Source organism: Sinohyriopsis cumingii, chromosome 13, assembly GCF_028554795.1.
Source record: "Sinohyriopsis cumingii isolate HCF-2022 chromosome 13, ASM2855479v2, whole genome shotgun sequence".
Classification (NCBI taxonomy): domain Eukaryota; kingdom Metazoa; phylum Mollusca; class Bivalvia; order Unionida; family Unionidae; genus Sinohyriopsis; species Sinohyriopsis cumingii.
In genome coordinates this window covers 14,557,222-14,575,063 of record NC_142973.1, presented here as the reverse complement: position 1 = coordinate 14,575,063, position 17,842 = coordinate 14,557,222, and the positions used below count along the sequence as shown (strand labels likewise).

Below are 17,842 nucleotides of genomic sequence, written 5' to 3'. Positions count from 1 at the left end.
TGGTGCCATTATGTAAATACGTTCAGTATCCTAATTGCGAGTGTTGAATCAAACCGTATTGTTGTTCCTTGTATAGTCATACTGGGATTAAATTTTAATGAGTTAGGTATTTACAATTTCAAGGCAAAGTAAAAATGTAATTACTAGTGCACTGATATAAAATGTTCAATGCAATAATGCATAAACAAACAAAAATTGAGTCAAAAGGGAGAGGTAGTGTTACAGTAACTCACAACTGTTAATTTCTTGTCATCATTTGATCAAATTATACACAAATCTAAATTAGACAGAAACAATAAGAAAACAGAAAATTAAATAAATTACTTTTCAAACAAGCTTATACCATTTCTTTTTAATAATCATGCACGCCAACCTCAAGATAAGTATATGTGTAATTGTTGTTAATATAAGTTTGCCTAAATAAATGCATTTAGAACCTACCTTGTGCATCTTGATGTCTCGGAGTTGAGGGTCAGCTTATATGCAGGTCATGCACTTTTCAGTGTTTATACCTGTTCAATTTTTGGGGTGGTCAGCTTATATGCAGGTCATGCACTTTTCAGTGTTTATACCTGTTCAATTTTTGGGGTGGTCAGCTTATATGCAGGTCATGCACTTTTCAGTGTTTATACCTGTTCAATTTTTGGGGTGGTCAGCTTATATGCAGGTCATGCACTTTTCAGTGTTTATACCTGTTCAATTTTTGGGGTGGTCAGCTTATATGCAGTCATGCACTTTTCAGTGTTTATACCTGTTCAATTTTTGGGGTGGTCAGCTTATATGCAGGTCATGCACTTTTCAGTGTTTATACCTGTTCAATTTTTGGGGTGGTCAGCTTATATGCAGGTCATGCACTTTTCAGTGTTTATACCTGTTCAATTTTTGGGGTGGTCAGCTTATATGCAGGTCATGCACTTTTCAGTGTTTATACCTGTTCAATTTTTGGGGTGGTCAGCTTATATGCGAATGTGCTTATACACGAGTATATACTGTATATGTCAGTGGTGTAAAGAATTCAGAAAATCAAACTCAATGACAACCACTGGATATTCTTATCTGGACGTTTAGCCACTTCAGGTATGCCCAATAAGCTTATGGGGACTGCAACTTTTGCTGGTGTGACTTCTATTTTGGTAAAACTTGGAGTCCTGGACTCCTAGTGAGACCTGTGTTATTATCTAGTCCCTTTAACTAGCACCTAGCATTACCTTTCTCCAGTTGAAAACCATCTTCAGGATTCTTTCAATCATAAAGAAGAGGTAAATTCCCCCGATAATGATTAGTGATTTCCAGATGTAGCTCTCACGAGTCACCTCATTGGTCACCAGGCCAAATGCCTGAAAAAAAAACAAAGAAACTCAAGTCGGATTGAGATTGCTCCCTGACAGCTAGATGAAACTTGTCTAAAAAATATGGATTAGACTGATGCTTGCTGATATTTTAATATATTCTATTTTTATTAACAGCAGCTATATTTTATGAGTGATTGGCATCAATTGCATAAATTTTAAAGACCCTGATGCCAAATTCTTTCTTGTCTAATCTGGTCACATTCTGCTCAACAATTTGTTAGAAAATGTTGGTTAAAAGCTTTTCTATTTTTAGTAATGGCAGCCATATTTAAAGACTCATCAAAGATGCTTTCTGTCAAATTTGGTCAAATTCCATTTAGAAATTTTGCACAAAAAGTCACTTTTTCTAACTGGCCAAATTTGATTGCAGATCAACATTATTTTGTACAAAGACCTTCATGAGATAATGCTTTCTGTGATATTTGTACATACTACAAAGACCTTCATGAGAGGATACCTTCTGTCAAATTTGTACATACTTCAAAAGTCTTCATCAAATGATGCATTCTGTCTAATATGTACATACTTTAAAGACCTTCATGAGATAATGCTATCTGTCAAATTTGTACATACTTCAAAGACCTTCATGAGATGATGTTTTTTGTCAAATTTTGAACATACTTCAAAGACCTTCAAGAAATGATGCTTTCTATCAAATTTTGAACACACTTCAAAAACCTTCATGAGATAATGCTATCTGTCAAATTTGTACATACTTCAAAGACTTTCATGAGAGGATGCTTTCTGTCAATTTGTACATACTTCAAAGACCTTTATGAGATGACGTTTTCTGTCAAATTTTGAACATACTTCAAAGACCTTCATGAAATGATGCTTTCTGTCAAATTTGTACATACTTCAAAGACCTTCATGAGATAATGCTGTCAAATTTGTACATACTTCAAAGACTTTCATGAGATGATGCTTTCTGTCAAATTTGTACATACTTCAAAGACCTTCATGAAATGATGTTTTCTGTCAAATTTTGAACATACTTCAAAGACCTTCATGAAATGATGCTTTCTGTCAAATTTTGAACATACTTCAAAGACCTTCATGAAATGATGCTTTCTGTCAAATTTGTACATACTTCAAAGACCTTCATGAGATAATGCTGTCAAATTTGTACATACTTCAAAGACTTTCATGAGATGATACTTTCTGTCAAATTTGTACATACTTCAAAGACCTTCATGAAATGATGTTTTCTGTCAAATTTTGAACATACTTCAAAGACCTTCATGAGATAATGCTTTCTGTAAAATTTGTACATACCTGAAAGACCCTTATGAAATGATGTTTTCTGTCAAATTTTGAACATACTTCAAAGACCTTCATGAGATGATGTTTTCTGTCAAATTTGAACATACTTCAAAGACCTTCATGAAATGATGCTTTCTGTCAAATTTTGAACATACTTCAAAGACCTTCATGAGATGATGCTTTCTGTCAAATTTGTACATACTTCAATGACTTTCATGAGATGATGCTTTCTGTCAAATTTGAACATACTTCAAAGACCTTCATGAGATCATGTTGTCTGTCAAATTTGTATATACTTCAAAGACCTTCATGACAGGATCCTTTCTGTCAAATTTGGTCAATGTCGCTGTTTTTGGAAATAAGTCATTTAAAAGCTGTTTTACTGTAACAGTGGTCTGGATGCTTGAGTTTGACTGATATTGAACCAGTGATTTTTTAAAAAGAATTTATGATTGTAATAGTTAACAAGTGATGCATTATAGACAACACATGCAGGATCATACCACAGTTAACAAGTCATGCATTATAGACAATGAACAACACAAACAGGGTCATACAGCAAGTTCACTTATGGCCAAGTGAGCCAATTAAAAAAATTAAGGAAAAATGTGAAGATTCACTTTTATTTCAGTAGCACAAGGATGTCTTACATCTAAATTTTAGGATGCTAGGATAATCTGAGAAATAATTAGCAAGGAAGATGTTTGTTGTATTCCCTATCTCTTTTCAAATATATTTAGCACAATTTTCTGCAATTAAAATTTGTATTGTCATCAGATAGAAAAATAAAAGTGACAAAGTCTGTTCAGAGCAATAAACACCATTGTTTCCAAAAGGTTGGGACACTCCTCAATAATTTTTCTAAAGTAGCTTTTCTATAGGACAAAAAATCATTATGATGTTGTATCAAATGAACAATAACTTCTCCCCTTTTTAGGACTAGACTACTTTACTACTGTTGCTTTAAAACATAAGCATTTTACCAATAATTACGTTTCATGCCCTTAAAATTTAAATACCTAACTCTTTAAATTATGCTAGTGATATTACAATAATAAAAACAGCTCCCAAATATGGGTCACCTCTCATATTTAGAAAGCCTTTATTACATGTGCATAAACATTTTAATATGTGATGAATAAAATACACATCTTGATTTTTAACCACTTCTGCACAGTATTGAATTGATGCCTATAGAATAGAGATAAAGAAGTCACAGAACTAATGCTTTTGAAAATAATAGTTTGTTTTGATGTTAGCAACCTTATGTACTGAAGCTGTATACTCAGCAATCTTAATTCTGCCAGTATTATTTCCACTAAGTCAAGTGTGCATACCTTATTCAACTGGTCAATCTAACAATTTTTTGAAAATAACAGTTTGAGTGCTGCAATCATGAAATGTCTCTTATTACTCTAACTCCCCCTAGATTTTAAAACAGTTAATTGGTTTGGATTAATATCTTTATATTTCCACCTGACAAAATCCCATTCTCTCTCTAGTTATTTTAGGGTATAAAACATTCATTGGTCTGGATTGCTCATATGAAACAAAAGACAGATTACCACATAATATATCCAACAATTAAAACAATGTACCAAGGCAGCCAGCTTGCCAAAAGTACAGCTGAATGAATCGCGAGTTGAAATTACATATTGGGTCAAGTAGCCCCCCCCACACAAAGAGATAATGGTTGAGTTGGTCATTATTTAGCATTTTAACTTTGATTCATTCTTGAATGAATATATCATAGTGTATGATAATATCATGCATATGCACTTGACAGTTTTAATACTAATCCCACATACATCTCTTGTATATAGATTACATAACAGTTTTTAATACTACACGTAATCCCACATACATTTCTTGTATATAGATTACATAACAGTTTTTAATACTAATCCCACATACATCTCTTGCATATGGATTACATAACAGTTTTTAATACTAATCCCACATACATCTCTTGTATATAGATTACACAACAGTTTTTAATACTAATCCCACATACAACTCTTGTATATAAATTACACAACAGTTTTTAATACTAATCCCACATACACCTCTTGTATATAGATTACACAACAGTTTTTAATACTAATCCCACATACAACTTTTGTATATGGATTACACAACAGTTTTTAATACTAATCCCACATACAACTCTTGTATATGGATTGTATATGGATTACACAACAGTTTTTAATACTGATCCCACATACATCTCTTGTATATGGATTATATAACAGTTTTTAATACTAATCCCACATACATCTCTTGTATATGGATTACATAACAGTTTTAATACTAATCACACATACATGTCTTGTATATGGATTACATGACAGTTTTTAATACTAATTACACATACATCTCTTGCATATGGATTACATAAATTTTTAATACTAATCTAACATACATCTCTTGCATATGGATTACATAACAGTTTTTAATACTAATCCCACATACATCTCTTGTATATGGATTACATAACAGTTTTTAATACTAATCCCACATACATCTCTTGTATATGGATTACGTAACAGTTTTTAATACTAATCCCACACACATCTCTTGTATATGGATTACACAACAGTTTTTAATACTAATCCTACATACAACTCTTGTATATGGATTACACAACAGTTTTTAATACTAATCCTACATACAACTCTTGTATATGGATTACACAACAGTTTTTAATAGTAATCCCACATACATCTCTTGTATATGGATTACACAACATTGTGGAACTGCTTATATCATTACAAAGTAAAAATAATATCATTACAAAGTAAAATAATGGCAGAAGTAATTTCTAACATTAATGCAATTGGGTAATATATTTGATGGAGGAATAAAAGTAACATCCACCTCCTGATTACATCAAACAATCAAGGTTAATACGACAGCAATTGGTTAAGATACAAGCTGGAGAATGAGATACGGTAAAACTGTAAGTCAAAAGTTAAAATCTGCTTATAATAAATTTCAGAATAAACATGTATACAAACTCTGAAAACACAATAAATATGTCCCAGTGATTCTTTTCCAGAATTCAAGCTTTAATAAAACTTTTAAATTTTCTTTTAAAAAACTTTATTTTTTTCTCCAATATTGTTAGAAACCATGAGTGGTTGCCTGTAATTGAGTTAATATACCAAATCTCCATCAAAACCTCAAGATGTCATTCAATACTGTATGAGGACAATCGTAACTGGTCTCCATACCATGTTACCTATGCTTTTAATTATATTTCCCAACAATATGGTAATATTTTACCTCTGGAATTAGGACAAGAATTGCACTGCCCGCCAGAGTTCCCACCGCCAAGGCCACCATGAAAATCAGGATCTTCTTATAGACCTTCTTCTTCATGAAGGGCAGAACAAAAATGCCCAGCAGGGAACCCAAACAGATGACAGTCACAAACAGAATGCCATATCCCCAAGCTGAAACAAATTAAACCAATTATTAGGTAATTTTTTATTGTCATAAATAATAACATCTAGGTAAGATGCTATGATGTCCTTCCTATCTATCCACCAAATTCTGCCCTAAAAAAAAAAACGACATGTGAAATTGTCTAGTGCACCTGAAAAGGGTTACAATACAGAATTTTGCATTCCTTGCAGGCTCATATTCAGCTCATATCTTTACCCATTATTATCTAGTCTTTTTAAATATATGTTCTCTCTGTCTCTGAAAATATGTTGCACCTAATGTGCCAGTGTATCCTCTATGGGTGCAATATTGAGTCAAAAATCCCCTTAGTGTCAGAACTGGGGGTCAGACTAAAAAAAGAACTAACTTTGGTATCAAAACTGGGGGTCAAATTAAAAAATATGGGGGTCCCTGAAGCACAAGTGAGGGTAAATGGAACATAGACAAGTTCTTCAATTTTATTAAATGAACTGCCAAATCGTGATCACCATTTTAATTTTGGTGATCACTAGCACCAATATAGGATAATGATGATATCATTATATCTGATTATCATCACCATAGAGCACTGAAAAGTAAATTAGGAAAGTCTGTATTGATCTAATATCTTCCTCAGTGCTATTTTGCAAAATAGAATTAAAACTACCATCTGTATTGCTGTAAGTCGAGGCAAACTGAACAACACAGTTCCTGATCTGTCTTAGCATAATGTACCTGTTGATCAGGCTGTATGTTGAACATAGTAATTGTTCACAATCATGAAACTGAATATAGTCACTGTTCACAATCATGTGATTGTATATATCACATACATGTACCTGCCACAACATGACATGACAAATGAAAAATATGAATTTTACTTCCACACCCCCAGACATGATTGCCCCCCAAAATGATGACCTTCATTAATCTTAGCAGAAAAAAAAAGATTTTTTGACCACCACTATACACATTCAAAGCTTATAGTATGTATAAACCGTAATCAGTCCTGCTTTGAGCCATTGTAATTATATTCTAAGGGAAGTTTATACAGCTTATAATCATAAAGTCAATTCAAAGATAAGGTTGTCAGATATAAGCAACCACCATTTCAGAGATTATTTAATTGGCTGTGAAAAGCTAGGATAATGCTGTGTCAATTCCTCTGAAGACTACTGTGGGAAAGACCAAGGTTATTAGCATAGATAAAGTAAGTGGAAAACCCAATTTGTTTTAAGTTAGGTACAGTCATAGAGATACCTGCTGAAGAAGAAAAGTTATTACAAATCACTGACTTGAATGAGAATGCTTATACCATCATTATAAAATGATTACCAGCAAGTTTGTCATGTGCAGCAATGTTTCTTTAATGACGGAATTTACTCCATATATAAAATAAAACACTGTTATTCTGGTAGTCCGAATAGTGTACAAGTCCAGCAAAACTAAATTTCTGAACTCATGGCTGACAAAGTTTGACTTTGTGAAGCAAAGTTGCATGGGGGAGCATTTTATTTTGCACATTGCAAACACCATGCTGAATTAGTCATTCTGGAGTGTGCAGCATGCATTATCATTGCAACACCATCGGCATGTACAACAACTGTTGATGTAGCAACATTATTTAGCATGTACAACAACTGTCAATATAGCAACACCACCTGCATCTACAACTGTTGATATAGCAACACCATCAAGCATGTAGAATAACCATCAATACAGCAATACCATCTAGCATATACAACAACCATTGATACAGCAACACCATCTAGCATATACAATAACTACTGATATAGCAACATCATCTAGCATGTAGAATAACCATTATATAGCAACACCATCTAGCATGTACATCAGCTATTGATATAGCAACACCATCTAGCATGTACAATAGCCATTGATATAGCAACACCATCTAGCATGTACAATAGCTGTTAATATAGCAACACCATCTAGCATGTACAATAACCATTTAGCATGGTTACCACTTTCTCACTGCAATACAAATCCTGAATGATCCCCTTATATGCTCAGAAAAATCTAATGCAATCTTCAGGGAAATTCAAACAACAGTATCATCTAGCCTCAAATAAATGCCAAGAATAATACAAACATTTGAATTACCTTAAAACCCCAACACAACTACTGAGAGCAGCAAAGAAGATTGCATCTACTTAAGAAAATTATTCCAGAATCCAATGAATTTTAAAGACAGAAATTTTGTATACTTTTTGCAGTTTATTGGTACTGTGTGCCTGGTAAATGTATTTATTGAGTGTCGGCAAGTGTGTGCATGTGTTTGGTGATGATACTGGACACTGCCAAGTCTATCATCTATTTTTGGTTTGTAAGTATACTAACTGCTGAAAAGTAACAGACATGTCATTTTCTTTTAATCAAATTTGAATTTCCAGTAATTTTACATGGGTTTGTAAGAAAAGATAACTTACTGGAAAATGCTTACTTTTTTAGCTCACGTGCCACCTCCCACCAGCCTCAAAACACTTTCTGAATCTCAAAATATCTTAACACAGTCTGGTAATGTGGTAGGTATGATATCACCAATGTCTAATGGATCATTGACAGGCATGTGTGACTCAATGTTGTAAGAAAAACAATCACTGACATAGAAACATATGATTTTGTCTGATAGTGTTATGACACTATGTCTTAAATTAAGTAACAGAAAGAGGTGATAAGTAAAATCAACAAGTTATTTATCTCTCTACAATACAAAGAAAAAATTCATGAGACACTTATAGTACTGTTAATTATATCCCAAATGATCTTAAATGTCTCATCACAAGTCCAATAGTATAGAATGTTCAGAATTAATTCCATCTGTCTTGAATGTCCTGATGTACCACAATAATGCAATCCAGAATGACTTTGAATGAGTTCATAATAATTCCAAAATAACATTATTTCAAAGTCAACGAGCACTTAGTAATTCAAATGAATAATTTAAATAAATAATTTCTCTAAAATTATATCTGAACACAACAGGAAACTCTGATAACTAATGGATTCCAGAGACTGGTCTAAGATAGGAATGAATTATTTGTTTATCAGGTCCTTATTTGCACACATTTTCACCTGGCCAACATGCAAGTCATTCCAATGGAAACTTCCACACAAATTATGAACAAGTCTGTTTCTTGAATGTTCAGAACTTGAAAAGAAATGTAAACATGTTTATTTACAACTTACAATCATGGACAAAAGTTATCTATATAAACATTATCTTAAATTACATTCTAACAAAACTTACACACACAATATAGATATACATAACAGTTTCTCCTTTAAAATACAAAATGGTTTAGCACAAGTGAGAGGGCAATGAAAGAAGCAATCATTTGCATCGACATCAAAGTTATCTATAGCACAATTAAACATCTTTGCTTCTGATTTGCTACAGACATTTCTACCAACAATTTGCTTATTAAAAGCATCTGATAATAATTCAGGTGAGAATTGTAGCAGATAATATGATAAAATCAGATGCTTCATAACTGGACTAATGGCATAGATACAGAGTATGATCCCAATCTTAGTATTTTAGTTACAATTTTTCTGTTGTCACTGATCATGTTAAATGTACCTTGCATGTTGGTGTTCTAGAGTTTTCTGTGTAATATGAGTTCTAGTTTTTCAGCGATTCTGTGCACCAATCAAATGCACACTGCATGAACCATGAGTTTTTTTGTCTCTATTTAAAAGCTTATTTTTCAGTTTAGAACTATCAGCATTACTTATGTTTAAGAGACATGGCATTCTTGTAGATGAAAGAGAACAATGCTGCTTTGTTTCAGTACCAGTAGTTTCAATTTTTTGCAGTAATTCTCAATTTTTTTTCCTCCAGTATATCTAGGTACTGTTCTTAGCAGAATATTCATCTTCAAATAAGCATAACGGTGCAAATAAAGCATCATCTCACAATTTGTCCATGATTTTCATTTGAAACCAACTGGATATCTTGAGACTTTTAGTGGAAAGGGATTGATGGCCTCATGCTCTACTGTCTGACAAGAATTTTAAAAAATTCAAGATAAGACCATTTCCTCTTTTTAACTGCTGAGTGTTGAAATCATCATTGATATTCCTGGGTAATAAGATTTTCAAATCAACCACTAGGGCAGCTATATTGTCATATTAGACACCATTAGGCAAAAACTCTACATTGATATGACCATCCATTCTGCAGAATCAGTCACAAGAGTTTAAATATGTTCATTGTCTCAGCCATATTTGAGGCCAGATAAGTACCATTTTTATTCCGTTTGAACTAGATATCATGACTATCGTGATGAAATCTCCATGCTGTTATGACTTCCATTCAGAAGTAGCAAAAACAAAATTTCCAAGATGGCTGCCATGGTGGCCATACTGGATGTCAGATTGGCACCAATTTCATTTAGTACACATACAAACTATAACATAAGAAGCCTTCTGGTGAGAACCTAATGTTGCTATGACATTCCATTTAGGTAGAGTAGAGATATAATTTAACAAGATTTTCAAGATAGCTGCTGTGGTGGCCATAATGGATTGGTTCACCAAAAATATTCTAAATATAAGTTTCAGTAATTTACTTACTGACCATAATTAGTTTCCAGTTTAACTTCAGTGAAAATTTTTTAATTTTTTTTTTCTTACTGCAAAAGAAAAAAGAAGTGCCATGGTTTGAAACAAAATCATATGCTTCAGACTCCCCCTCCCCAATTTATTTTAAAATAGCCAGTCAGTAAGACAGCCAACTGTAATCTATTGGTAGGTGTATTAAAATGCTTCAGGAAAAATATATTTTATTTAAATCTGAATTTCCAAATGGCTTATATGAGTAGATAACTTCCTCTCAATTGCATGATGTTACTTTTTTGTAGCCCAGTGTACTGATCACCATGGTGACCTCTAAACACACATTACTTGTTTGGGCCCTGCACTGACCACCCTTGAGACTTGTAAACACACATCACTCTTTGGGGACTCTGGGCACTGACCACCCTTGGGACCTCTAAACACACGTCAACTCTTGAAAAAAAATTTCAAATCAACACTGTCTGGATATTTGGCAGGTATGCCAGAAGTCCAGCCTAACAAATCTGTCAAAAATTGGTGTGGGGTGGGGGTAACAGAGAAATATCCTAAGTAGCTATGTGAGAGTTGTCATTTATGACTATTCAAAGAATTATGAAAATTTTAAAGGACCATTTCTTTTTCCTTATTTTATTTTTGTACTGCATGAAGTGGTACACAAGTAAAAGAAACTTGTAACTAATTTAGCACACCACTATTGCAAATATCATTTACTCAAGTCATTTGATCAACCCAATTTTGTTCTATTTTATTTATTAATGTATTATTTAGGGATAAGTAAATAACAAACTCTGAATTTGATAATTGATAAATTTTATTCATATTTAATGTTCTGTATTTCCTCATAATAAATTCATGGAGTTTTGGAAAGAATTCAAAGTAATTTTCAAAAAATTCAAAGTCTTTTCATGGATAAAATAAACTTTTCCACAATCAAGTATTTTTCAAGGTGTACCATGGAAAATATTTGTCAAAAATACACAAAAATGGTTTATTGGCTTATCACAAGATAAAGATATTATACTAGGCATAGAAAGTGGAAACATAATCTACAGTTAATTAAGTTCTCAAATTTGGCCACTATCTTCATTTCACCTTGAACTGAAACAATGAGGTCAAACCATTATCATGAACAAATTTCCTGCTCACCCAATGTGATAGAATAACTTAATTGTCCAATCTCGCCAGATGTAAAGCGAGGAGAGATAATACGATTTGTATTTGCCTCTTTATCTGATCAAATAAAGAACTGGTAAAACATACAGGAATTATATATGTACTATGTTTTCCCTATTTTTTCATCTGCACATGACATGGATAACAAGACGAAAACAAATACAATCTTGCTATATCTTGAATTGTTATCAAGAAATGGAAAGACAAAAGTATTACATCATACATGTACACAGTAGAATAATTTATTTTTGTGGGTCTCAATCTTCCTGTTTTTTTTTTATAAAGACATTTTTGTGAGTTCTTAAATTCATGGTTTTGCCTGTCAATGTTTCATATTTGTAGATTTTTGTGAGGATTAACCTCAACAAATACTCCCAAACAGAGAATACAAACAAACAAGATCATGCTGACTACACTTCAACAAATGGCAGTCAATTCACTGGTAAAAACAATATTACCACCTGTATAATCACAGATCAAACACTGTCACTCACAATCAACATCAAATGGAGCCAACACAGCCAGCAACACTGTATGGTCACAGATCAAATGCCTGACAAGATCAACTACTTACAATCAACAACACTACTACCACCTGTATGGTCTGAGATAAAATGCCTGACAAGACTAACTATTTACAATCAACAACACTACTACCACCTGTATGGTCACAGATCAAAAGCTGACAAGATCAACCACTTACAATCAACAACACTACTACCACCTGTATGGTCACAGATCAAATGCCTAACAAGACCAACTACTTACAATCAACAACACTACTACCACCTGTATGGTCACAGATCAAAAGCCTAACAAGACCAACTACTTACAATCAACAACACTACTACCACCTGTATGGTCACAGATCAAATGCCTAACAAGACCAACTACTTATAATCAACAACACTACTACGACCTGTATGGTCACAGATCAAATGCCTAACAAGACCAACTACTTACAATCAACAACACTACTACCACCTGTATGGTCACAGATCAAATGCCTAACAAGACCAACTACTTACAATCAACAAATAAATTAATCAGTTTTTAATGTACATGTATGTGGTGTCTTCATTCAAGAATACTTCAAAACACTGCACCATAATATAATGTTCCATAAAGCAAGAAATATAATGGTTATCAAACAAATGGCAGTCAATTCACTGGTTAAAACAATACTACCACCTGTATATCAAACAACTGTCACTCACACTCAACATCAAAAATGGAGCCAACAAAGCCAGCAACACTACTACCACCGGTATGGTCACAGATCAAAAGCCTGACAAGATCAACTATTTACAATCAACAACACTACTACCACCTGTATGGTCACAGACCAATGCCTGACAAGATCAACTACTTACAATCAACAACACTAAGTTAATCAGACTTCATTCAAAAATAGTTCAAAACACTGCACCATGAATTACTTTCTGATCACCATGGCATTAACACAGTCACTTAAGAGTAGTCAAGTTAGATCCCCAGTGGTTTAGATAATGTCATACCACACCTAAACTAATGTGACCACCACCCCTTGTTCAATATGGTCAGAAAGCAGTGTCAACATTTGATGTGTTCAGTGCCCATCAAAGTACAAAGATGCTATCTAAATAAAAAAGGAATTGATTCATTACTTTGTTTCTGTCTGGTTCATGAACAAACCAACTTCAACCACTAGACCTTACATAAAACTTTATCAATGAAGCAGATTCATGTTGAATGATAAATATTTGGCCTGGGTGTTGGTGTCCCACTCTGAATTTCACTGCTTATTATATCGAATGAGTAACAAGCATATTATGGGTTGCAGTGTCAAATTTCTTATTTTTATCAAGACGTTTTCTAATGTCAACAGATTTTTTACAGGGTGTTAGCTATAGTGTAAGCTTAAACATTCCACAGTTTTCAGTTGATAACTTAACAATTAACATACACACAGCAATCTTATCTACCATAAGGAACTGACTGCTTAATTGTCAAGAGGGGAGGGGGCAATTTTCTTTTGACCTGAGACATTAAATTTTTTCAAATCTTGAGATAATTGGGTTCTTTTTCAAATAATACAATAGATATAAAATGCTGTTATGTTGCTATAAATCAGTGCAAGATATCTGGCCTACAGAAATTTAAAAGCAAAGAGTGGCAGCCTCCTGCCCCAGAAAATGAAATTGTTGGTCCTAATATAATAGTGGTATATAGTGGTACATATCAAGGTTTATTCAGTAATATTTCAGTACACCCAGCTCTAGTGTGTAACAGCATACTTAATTAGCACAATGCTGATTCAGCGGTTTTCTCCAAATATCAGTGAAGTGTGACTTTCAAGGCTCTGTGGTAATTAGTACATATGCCTGTGTTTCTTTAGAAATTATGTTTCAAGCAGTAGTTCCTTTTACAGTATTGTTGTTCATTTGGATACAGCATGTATGGATAAAATGTGACACACTTTCAGGAGGATTTACATTTTTCAACAACAGTTCAACTTGAATGAAGAATCAATTTGAACAGATATGAAATATAATTTTCATATAATAGTACAGTATCACTTATTGTACCTTTCATTTTTATTAATGCTAGCTTTTGAATACCTTATGCTTTTTCTTGTATCTCTCTATCCTTATTTGTGTCACAAAATATTGAATTAAGGCAGTAAGTGCAAATGACTGCTAAATATGCATAAATTGAAACATTATAAAATTCATTTTAATTATGTTTTTAAGGGTTAAAAGAAAGCAAACACTTGTAAAAGCTATTCATTTCTTATCAGAGAAATGATGTGAATTTACCAAAGGCTTTGTTGATCTCTAAGAATGCAACACAGTAAAATAAAGGCAGAGGCTTCTTTATCATATGTTTGTCGCTAATTTTTTGTTTGGTCCTTAAATTTGTGGTTTGGGGCCACAATGAAATCCATGAAAATTGATACCCCACAAAAATGTCTGACACTAAAAACCTGTCTACAAAGGAACCTCATGTGGAAATATGCTTCCATTTCTGACCTTCAATTGACTTTGGATGGCGACGCTGGCCTTGTTCCAGCTGCATGTCCCCTGTTTGGCTGCCATCAACTCTGCAGATCGGATTGATCAACTGGTACAAGAGGATAAAGGACAGAGTGGTCAATTCTGTGTCGGAAATGTTCTGTGGAGGTGGCATAATGTTTGAAACTTCCAGCATTGCATCTGGAGACAGACACTGAAATATTACCAAAACAAAGCAAGGGTTAAACTGCCATATGGACAATACATTGTACTACATGTATTTACTTTAAAACTATAAATTCTGGATCTTATAGGAGTCTGCTAGGGCCAACAACTGGACTTACCTAGTCTAAATATACTTAATATACTGGCTTATAAGTCAAGTCCAACAGCAAACTGCAGAAACCCAGATCTGCCATTGCATATTGAACTGGCAGATCTGGGTCTCTGCTGTTTGTTAGGAATAATCAGTAAAACAAACAACATAAAACCTGATATGCAGGCACATTATTCTACAGCATATCAGGATCTTTGTTGTTTGCAGTCTGACTCATGTTATAAGCAAATATACATGGTAAATGTGTAAATATTGTGATTATAGAAATACAAACTTGAGAAATTACTCCTGAAAATGTTACCGGTACTCAGATAAGTATCAACCCAATTCAAAAATCCAACCCAGTAATATCATACAATCATTAAGTTTTAAAGATTACAAATAATGTCCTGCTGGTTTTCTACATCATAACCCATGCAATCCAAAATGCTGAGCTGAACAATATTTGAATAATAAATCTGGGACATTAGAGTGGTTTCTGCTGAAAATGCTCAAGTGATGTGGTTTCCATATATTATAAAACATTATTTTTTAAGGTTTCTCTGGGTTTCGTATCTTCGTCTATATCTGATTGCATACCAGTATCATTGGACCAATAATAAAAGGCCTCTATGCCACGATGCTTTATGTCACAATAGGTCACATTCTGTCCAACATTTTTTCATAAAGCTGATTCAATATTTTATACTCTGAATAATGGCAACCATCTTTGACAGTGTAATTTTTTGTACCAGTCTGAAAGGTATTCAAACCAAGATACTTTCTGTAAATTTGGGTCAAATTTTGTAAAGCAATTAGGAATTACTGATATTTTTCTATAATTAGTAATACTAAAATGGCAACCATAGTGGTGGCAGATTGGTATCACTTGTACAAATCTGAGATGCCTTTAGGTCAGGTTGCTCTCTGCCAAGTTTGGTTAAAACTGGTCAGGAGGTATTTCAGAAGAGCAGATGGAAGAGGTTTTTGTGTGGCCATATTTTAACATGGATCATTTCCCCCTCCAAAAAAAAGAAAAGATAAAAGGTCATCGGGGCTGGGGTTTCAACAAACTATCCAAATATGTTCAGCGGTCAAGGTTTTTAGTAATGGCAGCCATATTTGCTGGCAGATCAGCATCATTTTTTTGTACAAAGGCCTTAAAAACAGGATGCTCTCCAGCATGCTTGAAACTTGTCTGATGGTCTTAAAAAAAGTTGAAAATATCTGGATGCCTGAAGACAAACCATGATCAAGACACAGTGGAGAATTAAGGCCAGATGAGATAAAAATGATTCCAGAATTCATCTCTAACTTTCCCAGATGACAAACCATTCTTAAAGACATATGTTAATGCAAATACATGTTTGGTACCAGCACCGCTTTTGTACACATTTTGTTTGCAGATTGAGGTCATGGGTGAAATGGGAGTTTCAATAAAATTACCATCACATCCACACTGTGCTTTTGCACTTTTGACCAGATTTATGGTTTAGCTGATATCACCACTAGTATGTTTTTGGTGAATCTGTTTCTTACTTCCCTGATGTTAACCCTTTACCTCATGCAAGCGTCTTTGGACGCCTCTATTCCATTCGCATGGAAGCACCTTTTGACACCTCTACTCCATTCGCATGGAAGCATCATTAGATGCCTGCTGTAAACATCAGCCATTTTGAGTTAGTTTTCGTAGCGCCACCTTCAGGGAAAACCCCATTAGATACTACATTCATTTCTGCGAATGACAATTACGTCAGATCACGTGGTCACTGTTTATGCACTGGTCGACATCTGCTATTTATAGAAACTGGGTCGTAATCTCCACTCTCCAAAATGTTGGTCGTGGATTTCATTCAGTACTTACAAAGTTTTCATGATTAGAATCACAACTATGAAAGATTCAATAACTTTGGTAAATGCTCTGATATTGATGTAGGCAGCAATTAGTTTTCGTAAATTATCAAATTCAGCTGACTTAGTGGTGTAGACGCAGACGGAAAACTTGTAAATTTGAGTATGAGAAATGGCAGCTACAGTTGGTCACGTGGCCTCACTGACATGATGGTGAATGAGTTCTCTCAAGATTTTAAAATACATAAAAAATTCTTCCGTGAAAAATAATTACACAGCTATAACAATCGGATTTTACTCTTAAATTTTTCCACACATAACAGATGTGTACCAAAAATGTAAAATGGTTAAAATTGATGGTAAACATAACATACACTATATTGCTTAACAGTTAACAGGCAGGCCTATGTGTATGGAGTTGAATAGGTAACAGGTGTTCTATTTATAGTGCACTGCACTTTGTAACTATGCTCTATGAGGTAAAGGGTTAAACAAGAATTGCACTTTCAAAAGAATTTCAGGATAAGGAGTCCTGAACTCATCACTCATGGAATTCAAGAGTCCCCAGCATATTATTGAGAGTCTGTGCCATAAACTTGGGAGTCCCTCAGTTTCAGAATGATAGAAAGGTAAATGAAAAAGCACATGCTTACTATTTTAATAATAATGGGATTGAATTCTTAGCAATATTGTCCAAATCAAACTAAGAAAGCTTTGATTACTTTCATGATTTATATTGGCATTATTACCAATTTAATTTAAACACTATTAAAACAAAAATAGTGCATCATTTTTTTCAGCCAATCAAATTCTGGGGATTACATACACACTCACGAGAACATGGTTCTTTAAGTATATCAGTGTAG

General features: G+C 33.7%; 1 protein-coding gene across 3 annotated transcripts in view; it reads right to left on the bottom strand.

The window, feature by feature from the left end:
* The window catches only part of LOC149784967 (metal cation symporter ZIP14-like), a 44,995-nt gene that overhangs the window by 18,432 nt on the left and 8,721 nt on the right, over nucleotides 1-17,842 (bottom strand). For all 3 annotated transcript variants that reach the window (XM_089978625.1, XM_089978623.1, XM_089978624.1), the window contains exons 2-4: nucleotides 14,828-15,023; nucleotides 5,901-6,070; nucleotides 1,209-1,337 (exon numbers count right to left, since the gene is read on the bottom strand). In XM_089978625.1, the coding sequence (XP_089834751.1) occupies nucleotides 1,209-1,337; nucleotides 5,901-6,070; nucleotides 14,828-15,023 (495 nt within the window). The remainder of the gene's footprint in view (nucleotides 1-1,208; nucleotides 1,338-5,900; nucleotides 6,071-14,827; nucleotides 15,024-17,842) is intronic.